The 17296-nt window shown below is 38.4% G+C and overlaps 1 protein-coding gene across 7 annotated transcripts in view; it reads right to left on the bottom strand.

Annotated features, from left to right (window-relative positions):
• The window catches only part of cacna2d1a (calcium channel, voltage-dependent, alpha 2/delta subunit 1a), a 111564-nt gene that overhangs the window by 11772 nt on the left and 82496 nt on the right, over positions 1 to 17296 (bottom strand). For 4 of the 7 annotated variants that reach the window (XM_040035393.1, XM_040035396.1, XM_040035397.1 and 1 more), the window contains 14 exons: positions 16343 to 16351; positions 14769 to 14777; positions 13153 to 13213; positions 12968 to 13065; positions 11141 to 11225; positions 10928 to 10990; positions 8954 to 9063; positions 7427 to 7501; positions 6970 to 7037; positions 6829 to 6867; positions 6672 to 6743; positions 3567 to 3719; positions 2466 to 2518; positions 1035 to 1090 (listed from right to left, as the gene is read on the bottom strand). In XM_040035393.1, coding sequence (XP_039891327.1) covers positions 1035 to 1090; positions 2466 to 2518; positions 3567 to 3719; positions 6672 to 6743; positions 6829 to 6867; positions 6970 to 7037; positions 7427 to 7501; positions 8954 to 9063; positions 10928 to 10990; positions 11141 to 11225; positions 12968 to 13065; positions 13153 to 13213; positions 14769 to 14777; positions 16343 to 16351 — 951 coding nt within the window. The other 3 variants (XM_040035394.1, XM_040035395.1, XM_040035398.1) reach the window with 3 other exon arrangements.

Here is a 17296-nt window from a genome sequence, read left to right as displayed (position 1 = left end):
TGAGCACAAGTTCTGGCACATTCCTCAATTGACACTTCTGTCAATCTGTTGATATTTTCGTGAACAGTGGGCATTTGTGTCGTTTTGAATCGACAGCATCATCCCCTTTCCCTTCATAAGGATTTTTCCAGCGTTTCATATGCTACAGGAAAAGATAGAGGAATCATTGGAGCATTTTTTCCTGAGTATTTAAAGGGAATTTTGCTATCCTCTGTAAAGCTGATTAAGCTACAGTTTCTTTTACCATTCCATTTGATTTTGTTTGTGTCTACATTTTGCTATGACACTGAGCTTTAAAGAAAACCTAACACAGACAATCATTCTCTGTAGGTTCAATATGAAGGGAGTGCTGTACAAATAGTACATTTATCCTTTGTTCATATGTGACAATTAAAGCAGCTTAAGAGATAAAGTTTATTGCCCTCCTCCCAGGAGAAACCAGCCATGTAAATAGTAATATTTAAATTTAGGAAAAAAAAAAAAAGGAACATTTCTGGGCATTAACACCAGTTCTTGGGGATGACAGCATAAAACTAATTCCAAAGCTTTAATAAACTAAAACTTCTATTTTGCCAAAGTCATATGAAAAGAAGTGTCTTTAACAAAGAGAGAGGGAGGCCTGGTATTCTGTTTTTCCTAATACATACAAACCTAAGCCTGCTAAGTTCCTCTAAGGATGAGGTTGTAACTATTTGTAAAAATGACACTGACTTGAATGAATGAATGAATGAATGAATGAATGAATGTCTTTATTCGAGCAACCAAATAATAAAGTTATTGTAATGTACAATTACACACACACAAAAAAAAAAAAACAAGTTTAGCTCGAAAAGGAGTGGGATGAAGACAAGCTTTTTAACTCCCACCCCTACAATCTTATCTGAGTTTTAAAAAGTAAAAAGACTTCAAAGTAAAAAGAACATCCATCATAATTAATTCTCCATAAGGAGGCAATCCAGGCTGTACAGATCTGCAGACATTTCTTAGAAACAATTCAACCCCCTTGTTCTCATGTGAAATTAATAGGAACCAACCTGCTTCCCCGAAGTTAGGTAATGTGATGCTGACCACTAGCTGTTGCATTACTGACCTAAGAGCAAAAAAGCAATCCCAGACACAAACAAATAGTTAAATTCATTTGATTTTATATACATTAAAACAAAAATCTATTTAAGTACTCATGCAAGCTAAAACCAAACTGCTAAACTAACTCAATTATATCCAATTTTCATATTTTCATTACTGTGCAAACGTCTTGAGCCGTCACTCTTTTTTTATATTTTGCTAGGAAAATGGGAAATAGGAACACTGACTTCTTGAAATGTGAAAACGTAGGTGGAAATACAACATGTAAGTCAAAAATAGTGTTCGTATCATTCAAACCAGCTTGAAAGTTATTACTTGGTATGATCACCTTTAGGCAAGCTCTGATGATAAAAATCACTCGGACACACGTGGACCGAAGCAGGCTTATGGAAAGCAGACATTATAGTCGAGACTTTAGGACAACTGTCTTGTAATTTCTTTAAATAGTCTTAAAGATTAGTTCTTTAAGCTTCTTGGTAGACATGCGAAGCTCTTCTTTGGATGCCTTTTGTTTCATTCTCTGTTAAGATGATCCCAAACTACCTAGAATGAAGCCACTGCAATCAGGTCTGATTGGCAACCTCCTCCATATATTTTTAACCACATAAATTGCTGATTTTAACCAGAAATGTCAAATTTTGATCCATAAGACCAGTTGCCACTGCCACAATATATTTCTTTCTCTTCCCTAACATCGGCTTCTTGACAACGACTCTTCCATAGATTGTTTTCCAGTCATGCAGATTTCTTTTTCTTGAGTTAAGAGCCCTTTTAAGCTTGGATGATTCATAGGTGCTAAGTGGCTCAAAAAACAACCAACAAAACACTCATCTGAAAATGGTTGAGAAATTGGACTGAAAATGTAGCGAAAAAGCAGCCAATGTCCAAAGAACAAGGTTGAGAGACTTTCGTAATGCCTGGATATCTAAAGCTAGAGAGTACTTTAAAAAGCAGTCTCGCTCCTTGACACAAAATATAAAGAAATGAGGTTTAGCTCAAGCAATTTGCATACTGTAGTTGAAAAGTCCTAATATTTGCTTTAAGGGCGTGAATATGGGTACATTTTGAGTGGCCTTAAAATAAATTTTTATTAAACATGTTGTAATGACATCAAGACAGTGACACAGCACATAAATCAAGAGATGATTTCCTGGAATGTAGACTGTCTAGGGAAAAAAAAAAAAATCAGCTATTAAACAGATGCTATACGTCCATGTGGAGGAACAAATCCTGCTTTCCATGTATTTTGAGGTTAAGGACTTAAAATTCCTGCTTCTATAGAGAATATTTCAGCTAATAATGGAATGACACCATTGCAGACCATATTATTTAAAAAAAAAAAAAAATTAAAAATCAAACAAATAACAAAAAGAACTCACCAGGCAGCAGCAGTTGCCCACCATCCCAAATTTAATATATCTGCTATTGTGGGCTTAAAGGGAGAAAATGAGAAAAGAATATTAGATGAGCATCAAATAAAACCTATAATGAATAGTTTAGCATTCATTTTAAACTGGTTGAGCCTGTCTGAATATCCTGTTTGTGTTTACAGTAGCTGTCTAGTTTTGCACAGCACAAAGACCGAAAGTTCCAGCCAGAGGTTTTATTTTCCTCCTTTGTGAGGAAATTAGAGCACAGTCCTCGTCAACAGATGTGAGGATAACTATGTAAACAAAGAACCAGTGAGAAAACAAAGTAGCACACGGTTTAAATAAAAGCCCCAACATGTTGCTTTGATTATAGTTAGCATGCGAGGGCCTTGTTTCGGTGAATCAGTGCTGTACTCGTTCCTTTTAGTTGACGGTGTCCTCAGTCATCAAGGAGGCTTTACTAACCGTGTTACACTGGCTGCTGACAGAGTCTTTGATCAGAAGATATCTGCGTCTTTCATCTCACCTTGGTCACTAGACCATGTACGAATATGTGGTAGCAGCTGGGAAATGACAGTTTCGTTTGTATAGTAAATGATTTGAAATTTTTACAAATACAAATACCTCTATTAAGTTTCGGCTTATTGCCTCTTCCTATGAAGGAAACATTTTAACATCAAGGGAAAGCATCAGTGTTACTGTAAAATCGGCAGATAATTTACATCATTCCACTGGAAGTTGCATTTTTTGTAAGTGAAAAAAAAAGTGCCAGCTTGGTACATTGCTTGATGTGTTAGCCAAGCAATCTTTTACTCTGAAACAGCCACTTTAGCCATGCTTTCACCATTCCCTCTGCTTTCCCTACTGTCTGCACTATCCAGATGTATGGCTCCCTTTAGAATGATGTCTGTATATGTGTATGTGTGCATACATGTCATCAAGCAGGTATGAGTACAAATTGCATCATGTTTACTTGCGTCTATCCTTCTGTTCACGCAGGGAAATTAATTTGCGTATGGATATCAGAACGTGTAGGTGTGCAGTAATGCGTGGCTCAGTTTGTGTGATAGGTTTTGCGTGTGTTTATAGTCTCTGGCTTATGTAACTTACCACGTAGACGGATCGCATCCCGGCAGATGTTTTGTCCTCTTTCTTGGGATCACAGAGCGACTGGTAGTTATACGTACTCTTATTGGTGTACAGAGACGAGTTGATCAAGCTTCTCATAATACAAGGGTCGATCTCACCGAAGAATTTCCCAATCTAGTTTTGCAGCAGGGATCAGGTATTCAGGGCACAGAATAATAATTATAATTAAAAAATAAATAAATAAGAACTTGCACAAAGAAATCATATAATTAACAAGACAAATGCATGAGTAGTAAACATGCCTCAAGGTCCACAAACTACCTACAGCCCACAGATAAATGGTTGAACACAGCCAAAACTACTAAACTTTTAAAATTGATATTGTAGTTGGGATTGTTCATTTACAGAGAGCCTAAGCTTCTTGATAATTTGAATTTATCATTATACTTTTGCCTAACTATTTATTAGGTACACCTTGCTAGTACTGAACTGGACACTCTTTGCCTGCAAAACCACCTATTTTTTTGTAGAACAGATAGAAAGATGTGTGGGAACTGTTCCTCAGATATGTTTGTCCATACTGACATGACAGAAATATATAATTGCTGCAGATTTGTCGGCTACACATCCATGATGCCAATCCTCCATTTCACCACTGACGACAGTTATCTGGTGAATGTGGAAGACATTTGAGTCCACTAAAGAAACCATTATGGAAGATCTGAGCTGTGTGACATGGTGCGTTATCCTGTTGGAACCAGCAATCAAAAGATAATGTTATCAAGCCATCATGTAATTATGGCCAGCAACAATGCCAAGGTAGGCTATGGCATTGACATAATACTTAAGGGGGGGGGGGGGCTGATATGTGCCCACACTATTACACTACCAGCCGCCGCCTACAAGGCAGCATGCTTTCGTGTTGTTCATGCCAAATTCTGAACTGTTATCCAAATGGTTGCAGGAGAAATCAAGACTCATCTGAATAGGCAATGTCTTCTTCTGTCCAATTTTAGTGAGTCTATGTTAATTGTAGCCTCACTGTAGGCTCTTGTTCTCAGCTGACAGAAGCCTGATGTTTGCTTTGAACCTGGCCATCATGACCATGTCTACACACCTAAATGTGTTAAGTTAGTGCCATGCGATTGGCTGATTGAGCAGTTAAACAGGTGTACCTAATAAAGTGGTCAGTGATTGTAAATTTGCTGAAAAAAAACCCCCACACAAAGTAAAACATGTGCAACAAAAAGTCGTGAAACTGTAGACATGTGCAAAAAAAGTTCAGAGAATTTAAAGACAAACAGACAGCAAATCACTCTCAAACCAGGATGACTGACTTCGGTATAATCTGATTAACACAGTCCATCGGGCAGCCATAAATTTTTACTTGGGGGAAGTAGTTTGCCTCAGTATATCAGAGGTATCACATGACTGTGTGCATGGAAGTGTTTAAGTAACAGTGTTTCCAGGAGGGTGTGTGTACAGTAAGTAGTGCTCTGTGTGTTTGTACTTTATGAATGCAGTCAATCGCTCAGGTCACTGTTAACAAGCTGTCCTCCATATATTCATTCCTCTTTATCTTAACATTCGCAGGGTATATAAATCTTTTAATCTATAAGGTAAAGTGAGCCTTCTTTTCTTTCCACGTGCAATAATGCAAATAATGAATTAACAGTCCCGGCATTGCTAGCTTGCAGACTCCCGGAGGGCGTTTTGGAGAGAGCAAAGGAATAAGCTGGGGAGAGAAGGACATAGTAAGAGGGAGAGAAAAGGGGAAGCTCACAGAGAGAGAAACATTGCTGTAGGAAATATGACTGAGGGCACACTGCCTTTTATAAACAAGGTCACTGGGTTTTTAGTACTGCTGAGGCTACTGATTTATCCACCATACACCCAACTCTGATTAGGGAAGGAGTTGAGGTGGCATGAAAACATTTACTCAGATGACAACAGAGGCCCAGTGTCAGCCTTTAGAATAGGACAATAACATTTATTTTCTGTATTTGGGCTTTTTGAATTAGCTAATAATAGGAAGCCATGGGAAAACTTTATTAGGCTCCCTTGTTATGTTTTTTTTTAGTAATAAAAAAAGAAAATTTAGGCTTACTGAAGATTCACAAAAGATTTGTTGTGATATTCAAACTTTTATGGGCTTTGTATTAGAAAGCTGGCAAGTTAAAGACAAACTGCATTAGGCGAGTCCAGGAAAAGGTCAGTCTGTGTGTAAAATGACTGGTTGTTGAATTCAATTCAACTTTGAGCATGTAAGTCCTTTGACAGTAAAAAAATAATTTCTTCCAAGGTCAAGAAAAATGAAAAATATTGTTTTGACACAAAATATTTCAACTTAAATCCAGCTTACCTTGAACCTCCAATTTCATTTCATGAACAGAATTTGATCAGTTGTTACATTATCTATACACTCATGTGAAAAGTTACGTTTTTATAGGGTTCTATGTCCTGTGAAAAACTAAACACACCCTTACTGTTCCCAAGGTAGGTAGTAGCCAGGTACTGCTAATTAGATACAAAGTTGTGGCAGTTTCCAGATGAGGAGAATTCAAATGTCTTTTAACATAATTCCACAATCATCTGAGCAGTGGATGTCCGAGCAAATTCACCCTAATATGAGAGTCAAATATGGGGCCATCTGTCCAACAGCTAAACCTCGGCTGACACTTGGTCATTCAACAGGACAAATACCCCAAGCATAGTAGCAAATCTACAAACGAATGACTAACAAAGAAAAGAATCACAATGTTGCCATGGCCCAGTCAAAGTGCAAATTCTCCAAACGACCTAATTGAAATTCTGTTGCGTGACCTTAAGAAAGTAGTGCACAAACAAATGCAAGCAAACCTTAATGAACTAAACAATGTTAGGAAGAAGAGTGAACTAAAATTCCTCTGCAATGATGTGAGACACTGATAAAGTTATACAGAAAATGATTACATCAAGTTTGCTCCCAAAGGTGGTTCTATAAACTACTAAATGATGGGGTGTTAAGCTTTCGCAGGACTGCAGAGTTCTGGTCACATTAAATCAGGCACTCAGAATCACTATATTTTCAACTGCTGTGTGAATGGAAAAAAAAAAAAAAAAAAAGAACAAAATCCAGAGGCCCACCTCATTAAAATGGTCAATCTGATTGGTCATCACCAAGAAGCCTCCATCATCCAGAATATAACAGTTTAAATTCTGGAATTAAACAGATAATTAAACCAGCGCTGATTTTCATCCAAAACTAACAGCAAAACATTTTCTACATACCCGAACCTCTTACCTTATCGCCTATCGTACAGCCACACAGCTCATCCTTGCACTTGAAAACATAAAGGGGCAAAATGATGAAAACTGATAGGAACGACAAAATGTATCTAATTGCGCACATGCTGAATATGTCATCAAGATAGGATCTACTCACACTTTTTCTCTGTGAGGTGTTGGAGAAGATCTCTCTCCACATATCTATGTCCAAATGTACACCGACCACTGGGTTAAAACACAAAAGCCAGACATCCTAGATCATACCGGACCTCTGTGTCAACTTCCCACTCTGAACTCAGAAAATGGAACTTGGCTAAAGATCACAGACAACTAGACAACTTGATGTGTGGTTTGTGTTTGTGTGTTTGTGTATCTATGGCAGAGGGAAGAAGAAATAGACAAACGTAGTGGCTATTAAATTAGAAGCAGCAAGTGTTCTTGGAGGAAAAGAAGTTCACACTATAGGGTGTGGATCTATAAATAAGATGCATCGCTTTAAGCGTAAGTGTGTTTATGTGTAGGCGGTTTAATAAAAGATAGAGCATGAGAAATGGGCCTTAAATATGTAAACACTCATTGGGTTGTGATTTGTATTTGTGCACGTGTGTTCTTACCAGCTGGTTTGAGTGTGGTATCGTCAATCTTGAGGTTTACTGCTTTACTCACTAGAACTGAACCCTCATATTGAGCTACAAGAAAAACCAAGGAAACGCTGCATTGAAAATGGTATGTGCACATTTTCATTTTATGGCTACTAACAATTTACTGGCTTTATCGTTAAAAGTTAGCAAACTAAACAAATTAACAATTCACAAAACTGTCAAAGGAGCTTGGAAAGAAAAGCGTCTGGACTTCTTTAAGTTGCTTGAAGACGTTTCACTTCTCATCCGAGAAGCTTCTTCATTTCTAGGATCAAATGGTGGAGAGTCCCAGATTTAAGCCCTGTGGGAGTGTCCCCACAAGAGGGACATGGACCCCCTAATGATCCTCTACCTAATCACACGAGCTAAGGTGTGAAAACGGGTGTGGGTCACAATCAGCCAAGGTTTCGGGTGAACTGATTGTGAGACCTTGCCCCACCCCATCATGTGATTTCCTGAAGTCAAAAGGCCCGGGATGTGAGTGGGCGTTAAAGCGTCTGGGAAGGGATCTCAGAACTGGATTATAGATGGCAGACAGTTGGTGTCGTAAACCACCGCCTCTGTTCAAAGAGGGTCGTTCACAGTGGACATAGATGGCTTTGTTCACTCCTCTTTCAAACCATCTGTCTTCTCTGTCCATAATGTCAACATTGGTGTCCTTGAAAGAGTGACCTTTGTCCTTTAGATGGAGATGGACTGCCGAGTCTTGTCCCGTCGAGGTGGCTCTTCTATGTTGTACCTTCTCAAACGAGAGGTGAAATGTCTTCAAGCAACTTAAAGAAGTCCAGACGCTTTTCTTTCCAAGCTCCTTGGACTATCATGACCTAGATGACAGAGAACCTTCACAGACAATTCACAAAATTGTTACTGTTGTCCCCTCACCCACTACACTCAACTTTCTTTTAAACTGTCCATTTGATGCTCCTTTAGTGACTCATTCATACAACTGTATGCTTTACTGTATAAAAACACTGTATACTACTGAAGCGCTTTTGACTTCAGAAAAAAATAAGTTAGTTACTGAGTGTGACTCTAAGTTAGAATCACAATCTGAGCACAAGAGAACCAGATCTGATCACAATACATTGTAACCATTGTAACCATTTAGTCATCTGTGAAGGTGAAAGTCAAGACAAAGGTGAGAACTGAGGTAAAGGCTCAAGCCTTGTTGTGGTGGGTTTATTTCCCACAAGCCCCCAATAGAGAGATTTAACAGCTAATTATTTAGAGCTCAAGACAGTGTCTGCCTCTTTATAGCTTGATACTGATATGTTTGTGAACACTGAACTGTGTTGAACCCCCTGGTGACTGCGTTGTAGCCAGTCATTCTTTAGCTTACTTTGCAGGTTGTACGGCATTGCACAAATATGTTACACAGTGACGTGGAGTAGTCACGGAAGAGCTGGATCTTCAAAGAGGCTTTCTGGGTATTTTAGCCAAAGTTGTCTTTGGGAGAGAATAACTCTTAGGTGATGACACAACAGAGTAGCTGTTACTCACAAATATTTTCGAATACAGTTGGAGTGAAGATGTACAGATCGTTGTCCAAACTTCGCTTGTAGAAGCTTAAATCATACGTCTCCGCTTGTCCAGTCCAGTCCAGGCCATTACTGTAAAAATAAAGACGAGTGCATTCAAATATTACCAATATAATACTACCACAACCACATTTTTGACTCTAATATCTATAGATCTAATTCTAACTGCAGTTCTTTGTTTATCACGCTCACATTTAATAACAGTAATAATAAAAACGTGTTTATAGAGCACCTTTCAAAAATCAAAAACAAGATAGGAAACAAATAGCAATAAAATATTTAAAGAAGAGATAAAGATGAAACAGTATTAGGGGAATGCTAGTAGCAGGAGAAGATTAAAAAGTGAGAAGAAAATAAAAAAAACAGGTAAATTAAAAACAAATTTTAAACATTTGCTAAGAAGAGATGATAGCGATTATTTCTGTCTTATCCATGTTTAGCTGGAGGAAGTTCTGTGCCATCTAGCATTCAATATATTGGATATAAAATTAGTTAATTAACTTGATGACTGCCTTTAGTGTTAAAGAGATGTAAAGCTTTGTGTCATCTGCATAGCAGTAAAAACACTGTGCCTACAGATAACCTGTCCCAGGGGTAATATGCATAAAGAAATCAGAAGTGGTCCAAGGACAGAGCCTTGCGGTACCCCACAGACCAGAGCTGCCAATGACTTACCCTATCCTGTAAGTAAGAATAAAACTTCCTTAAAACTGAACCTGAAATGATTCAGTAAAATACAGGTTTTTACCAGAATGGGAAGCAACCCATAAATCACTCATCACTCTGAAGGGTGCTAAATGAAAGCAAACAATTTTTCAGCAACAATCCTTGAGAAAAAAATAGATTAGATCGGACTCTCTCTCTAGTATACCTTTTGTCCTGTCTCTCTCTGTTCTGTTTCCCCTCATCCCCAACCGAAGAAGAGTTTTTTTCTTCCTACTGTCACCATCCGTTTGATTATTGGGATTTTCTAAAAGCTCTTTACCCTACAATGAAGTATCTTGAAGCAACTGTTGTTGAGAATTGGCACTATAGAAATTAAACAGAGCAGATTCAATAAACGTATTTAAATTAGAGTATGATGATTACGTTTCAGATAGAGGAAACGAAAGGTCTTTTAAAGGTTGTACAAAAACTTTTTATACATGGAAAAAAATATGATGCATAATACAATACATGTGTGGCTGACAATATCGGGATGTATGTATGTGTCCGTCCACATGGTCTTTTAACAGTGAACAGCAGTTCAGTCTCCATCGTATCCTGAGCCAGAGGGAGTTTCTGTTGACTCATATTCAGCTGCCACGTTTGACTCACTACCGTTGATAGGAGCGATATAGGGATGGAGACAAAGTTCTAAATTTATTTGTCAAGCTATTGCTCGACCTTTACTCAAGGTGTATGAACTAACTGGATATTGACTTTTCTGTGGGATCACTCTAGAAGTTTAGGTAGCTAGAGGAGGGGCAGAATACTGTAGCTGGACTTTCTCACAGAAAAGGACCAGTTAAGATGGCTGGAATGCTTCTATGTAGAGGTATTCTAGACATGTTTTGCTGGTAGGATCCCCAGGGAAACCCCAGAACTTGCTGGAGGAACTAAATATCCAATCTGGCCTGGGAAAGCCTTGGCAATCCCCAGGAGAAGCTGGGTCAAGCACCTAGGGACCAAAGTATAAGGTCCAATGGGCCACTTTTCTCAGCTTATACCACCATCACCCACTGACATACAGCAGTAAATGGATATACATTTATATCCAAACATACATAACAAATCTGACTTTATGCCATAACCACTAAAAATCAAGCACTACATTGGTAAGTTGGTGCTCTATAAGCAGACCACATCATAATACTTTATCAGATAATCCTAAACATACTACATGTTTCTTCCCATGATCCTAAATCAACCCTGCCCTTGATCATCTAAGAAATACCTTGTGGGGTAGACTCGTGTGATCCCTCCTTCAGTCGCAACATATCTGGACATGACACCGTTTCTGACAAGCAGAGTAAAATAAAGCTGTAAAGCATACCGTTACAAAAACTGGAATGTGCTTTATCTTTGACATTAACTGAAATACTTGAACCACCTGTGTTCAATTTTTTCCACCTGGTCATTCTTTACCAAATACTGGTGCTTCACTTACATCGGATCGTTTTCTTTCCATATCTTGATTAGATCGGAGGTGATGCCAGCATCGAGGAGCAATCGGTTCACCAAATCCACATTGCCTAAACAGCAAAACAGAATTTTGAGCCTCAGTATTTTACCTTTGGAATAATATGCGAGTGAGTCGGTAGACTTCTGTTAGGCATCAGTCTTAAAATGTCTCATCTCAATAAGCTGATGTTGCACTTTAGAAAATTATGTGGAATAAAAACAAAAGAAAACTGTGGAGCATCAATAGAGAGTAACCACAAACTCTGCTGTGAGAAAAACAGAAATACTGTCAGAAACAAAAACATGCTTGGAAATATTTTAACATTTGCATCACATTTTATGTATCCAGAACCAAATCACAAACTGAGAGAAGGGAACAAGATTAAACTGAGATATTACCAAAATCACAAACACCTAAAAAGATCCAAATGGAAACAAAGCTGAAGCAATGTCACAAATGAAAATTTTCAGAACAAATATTATTCTTTGAAGAAAAGAGCGTCTTAAAATCAGAAACAGATAAAGTATTAAAGCACTGTAGGAATGAAACACGCATTTTCATGCACACGCCTCCTTCTCTGGGGTAGGTGGTAGGGTAGCACAGGTGTTACAAAAAAAAAAAACATTTTGCGGTCTTCTGTGAAAAACCACAAAGGTAACATATGATACAAGCTGCTCGTCCATTTCTTTTTTTGTTGCTATGCCCGCCTCTTTGAACCCACAGGCGACCCTCTTCAGTCCATTAACATCGAGGCTCGTCGGTGCACCCCCTCCACCTCCTCCAACCTTTATGACACACCACACACACACATCAGAGAAAACAGCTGGTGTAACACTTTATTTCCCTCCTACTCCACCTTCCCTCTCTGTGCAGTGTTTTTCATTAGAGATTCTTTATTGGAGGCAGCCCAGGAATTCCTAATGTACTTCAACTTCTTCGCCACTGCAGTGGCTTAACCAAGTAAAGCGTGTAACGATGCTCGAACCCCCAACAGTCCACATGGGCCTCCTCTCTCTCTCCTTCTCTGCTCTCTATGGACTCCATTAAACTGGCAGCTAATAATGGTGAAAGTAATATTTCAATTGGGTGAAAAGTTTTATTGGATTGATCCTGTTGAGATGTTTGAAGTAAGTTATTAAATGCACACCATCAAATTATACCAAGGAACACAATATAGGAGCTTTTATAAATATCAGGGGACCTTTTGGTTTACTCAGCCCCCCCCCCAAAAAAAGAGTGATCCATATCAATGAGCGCATGTAAGAAATGGCAAGGATGTTAATGCATTGGTCAGATGTTAGGGAAAAGGTCCACTGGTCCCTGATTTGTGTTTTATTGCTCCGCTCACGCTCTCGGCTTGACGTGTCCTGCTCTTTCTCACAAACACAGAGTAATTGGATGAGGTCGAGCGGCTATAGGTGGGGTGTGGAAGGCATATTGCTATCGAATACTGTGTGTGTGTGTGTGTCACATCTAAGCCGACGTGCCTCACACATGTGCAGTCAGGCGTGTGATGGTCAGACTTTTAGAGTTAGCATCAAATGGGTAACACGAACAGAGGGGTTCAACATTACAAAGCTTTGCCTAGTCAGGCACACCAAACCATCCAGCCAGACCTGTACTTCACTGGAAAGAGAGACTTCTGGGAGTATGTTTGGGTTGGCACTCTTCCAGTAAAAAAAAATAAAATATATATATTTTTTCATGTAAACCTACTATAACAAACAGTGCTCACATCATAACCATAGGCACCAAGAACATGCAAAATGGACAAAAATTGTGGTAAATATTTCTTCATTTTTTGATACTTACACATGGGGTTGTTTGGAGTCTTCCTGTCAATGTAATCGTTAAACCTCTTGAGGAACTCTGTGTTGTTGGCGTCAGGCTTTAAGTCCTTGCAGTAATCTCTGTTGGCAATGGAACAATTCTCCAGTCATACTGAGTAAAAGTTATGTTAGAAGTAACTTTATAAAAAGTTGTCTGTGCCTTCTTACCTCGGTGCAATCAGTGTGTAGCCATATTCATCAAACTTGTCAGCCATGAGGCTTTCAGAAACTGCGATAAGTATAAAGTAATATGAGTTTTCCCCAATAAAGGTTCAAAATTAGGTTCAGAATAGACAAGTTAATAAGAGTCACTATATTGAGATTGAGATGAGATGTTCCATCTGAGCGAGACTGATACCTCAAAAAGGTGAAAAAATTATTATAACCTTCTTCCTTATTTCATATGTTTTGAATATTTTTCATGTTTACATGTTTCAGGTCATAATACAAATTTTAGACTAAAATAAATAACCAGAGAAATTACAAAATGCAGTTTTTAAATGATGACTTCCATTACGAAGGGGTAAAAGCTATCCAAATCTACCTGGCTATATGTGAAAAAGGAATTGCCCCTCTTATTAAACATGAATTAACTGTGATTGACTAAATTTACCAAAATTAAAAAAAGCATCTTGATGATCCTCACGAGTTTTGATAAAATATTATTTGAAATGAAGAGATTACGTGCAGCAAAACTAACACAGCATTTCAAGGGGTTCTAGGAGTGCTTTGCTGTTCAGGACCTGCACAGGTTGCAGTAATGGAATTCTGCTCTCTACTAGAAAATCATGAAGGAGGCATTTTTTCCCATGAAACTCAGGCACACTTGAGTCATGCAACACAGCAATGACCCAAAGCACACCAGCAAGTCCACCTCTGAATGACTAAAAAGAAATTAATTAATTAATAAAAAAAATGAAGGTTTGGGAGTGGCCTAGTCAAAGTTCAGACTTGTAGCAGAAGCACTTCATTATAGTTCTCGTTGTCAAAGGTGGCACAACCAGTTATTAGGTTTAGGTGGCGGCTACTTTTTCCACTTTTTTTAGGTTTGCTTTTTTCCCTTAAAAACTGCATTTTGTATTTATTTATCAGGTTATCTTATTTTAAATGTATTAGACGATCTAAAACCCTGTATGTCTTGGCAATGAGAGATAACAGGTCTCTTAAAAAAAGTCCCCACAATGGGAGGGTTGTGGGTATGTCAATGAAGACAGTCACAAGTTTGATCATCCGCAGTCTGTTTTCTCTTTGGTAGCTTTCCATTTTCCTTATTCCCCCTGACTTTGTTTACATTTGGTATTTTAATTTATTTTAAGTTTGGTAACTAAAAACTCCTTGGTTAGGTTTAAGGTAAATGTTGTAATTTGTGTTGAAATATGTCCCTTCAAAACACTGCATGCTGAAACACGTTTAGACTTTCTTTAAATACGAGAAATTGCTGCGAAGCGTCACAATTGAGAAACTTATCTGATTATCGTCTATGTTGAGTCACAGCTCAGTTTCCAAGGAACATACTTTTTGCATTTGTCAGGACACCAGCAGCATCGACACAAACACACCATTTGGTGTTCTGGTAATGATAAGGGGCTGCGATAACTCGTACAGCTAGACTAACTGAGGCAAAAGTTGTGTTTACAGACCGCAAAGATTCAAATCTTGCACAAACAGGTGAAAATCAGGTATAAAGGCAGGCCAGAACAGACTTGGCCAGATGTGCCGTATAAAAGACCGCTAAGACTCGGAACCAGAAGGAGAGAGATGAAAGTAAAGGAAAAAATACTTGCCATTTTTCCCTGGAGTGGAAAAAATCCCAGCAGAGACAAAGTGAATGAACAAGCGAATCATCCCCCAGGGAGGTAAAGACGAGAGGGAAAAGAAAAGACAGGGTAAAACCACAGGGGTCAAAGGTGACAATATTTTATTCACAGAACGAGTCCTGAATAGAAATATTGCATTTCGAACTAAAGGTTTTTAGCCCTTTGGATGCAAATGGAGACAGCGCTGATGGACAACACAAAGAGAGGCTTAAAATGCGGTTTCTAAAGTTAGGTTTGATATGTGTTTTTAGCGTTAGGATTAGCATTCTTCTGGCGATAGCATAAATCTGTGGAGTTAAAATACTTCTGTGATGCATTTGCATTAAAAATACGGTGCATTGAAATGAAGCGGGAAATATATGCCGCAGATCGTAACCTTAATGTTTAACCTTAACATTTTTCTCTGTTGATTATATGATGCAGCAGAATTTCTCACGGCGACACGGCTGCTGCTTGTCCTTTTTGGTGGTCATGGTTGGGGAATAGCTGCACCCATGTGGTTTTTCTTTTATATTCAGTCACTGCTTACTAATCCCACAAAGTATCCAGTAATGATGGATAGCAGAGAGATTTGGGAAATGAGGAATTAATTTACTTTTTGGGCTTTTAAATAAAAAATGTAATAAAAACCCTTGGCTTGTTTTGTGAGCTTCTTTAAAATGCTAAATTCATTCATAGTAACTCTGGATTTCAGCATAAATCGATCTCGCATACACAAACAAGAAATAAAAATCTGCACCGACTTAACAAATGCGTGATAAATAGATGAGGGAATTGGGAGATTATGGTTTGGACTTGAACTGTGTTTTTAAACTGACATTTACAGTGCTCTGACTCTGTGAAAAGGAATAAAGCAGACAAGCCAGGCTTCAGTTTCAGAGATTAACGATGTTCTGCTGAGACTTTTGGATTCGATGCCTGCAAACAAGACAAAACCGATGACAAAGCACACAGAAGGGCAGACAGAAGAGGCGAGGCTTAGTGTGTTCAGAAGTATCCTGTCTTTCATTAGGAGTTATTTAACAAGGTTGTAAAAATCAAAGTGAGTCAAAAAGGAGAAAAGTGAGGAAAACAAAGACTCACACTAACTCATGTTCGGGGTACAGACTCACAGCTTTCTCCTTTATGGTTTCACCTTTAAATAATGCAAACATCCTGTCCTCTGTTCTTCCTGCTACAGTAAGTTAGTGCCAAAACCACATCTGAGGGCCATTGGAACAGGTGGGGGGTTAAATACACACTTGCACACACAGACCCGCACACACTGTCTGCGCCGCACTGTGGGTCCACATTGCATGCGAAGCACTGCTTCTCAGAGCAAATAGCAGCTTGATTCAGTGTCACAGAACTGTCATTATTAATCAGAAACCAGCATACGAAGGAAAACAGATCATTAGAACAAAATGCTTCCGTCTTTGTGAGTCTGCTGCATCAGACAGAGTGAACCAAAGGAAAAGACGTTACATCCAAAGTCTGCCGGTGATAAGAGAATACAAAGAATACAGGGGCTGTGAGGCAAAAAACAGGAGGAGAATACTTGCCCAAAAACGCTGCAGGGGTCCAACACACCAAGAATGGTCAAGAGTTGAAGAAGGCAGGAGAACGTAAGAAGGGAGGACAGTGAAAAGATGAGGAGAGGAAAGAGGGAATTGGGAAAAGAGAGCCGGAAAGGAAGTAAGCCAGCAGGGTTTACACAATATTTTATTCAAAGGGAAATTGAATAAGAATATTGTTCTACGAAAGTGCCCAACAGTTTAAGTAATCAGTTTGTGGAAAGCACAAAGGGGCAGTTTAACAAACGTTATGATATGTGGCAAAAATCTGTTCATTCAGTCACCTTATAAAAGCTTCATTTGATTTGTCTTGAGGAACAAAATGGTTTTTACATTTACATCTAAAGTGGAGCTCTTATTGTCATTACCATATTTCTATTAGTTGACTCTATTGAAGAAGCTTTGCATGAATTACAACTGAAAGAATTCTTATTTATGGTCCTTTTACCTCACATTTAGACTTGGTGGAGTTCCTCAGTTAATCTATTCCCTTTCCTTCTCTGTAACTTAATCTGATTGGCTGCTGCTTAAAAAACAGAAGGTTTAAACAGCAGGTGGGTGGGGCTTCAATGCTCAGAGTTACAGTTGCAGTGCACCTGTGACCATTTTTAATATGACCATTCTCTTTTATTGATCCTGAGGCTTGTAGGGATTAACCTTCACACACTGACTTGATCATTAAACTGATCATGGGCAGGTTCTTCTTTCAAGGATAAACACATTAAAAAAAAACTTTTTAAGAAAAAAAAAACAACAACACATTTTTAAGTGTGTGTGCACACTAATTTCAAACTGAATTTTCACACTAACAGCATCACACTTTAGCACAAAAGCAACTCTGCATTAATTTAATTTGTTAGAATCAAGCTAAATTTGTTCTATTCTGAACTATTTAATGTTGCTAGTGTGTGCAAGGTTACTCTGCAATCAAAAACTAATCAC

Source organism: Simochromis diagramma, unplaced genomic scaffold, assembly GCF_900408965.1.
Source record: "Simochromis diagramma unplaced genomic scaffold, fSimDia1.1 OVJJ01000816.1, whole genome shotgun sequence".
NCBI classification, from domain to species: domain Eukaryota; kingdom Metazoa; phylum Chordata; class Actinopteri; order Cichliformes; family Cichlidae; genus Simochromis; species Simochromis diagramma.
This window is presented reverse-complemented; position numbering and strand designations above follow the sequence as displayed.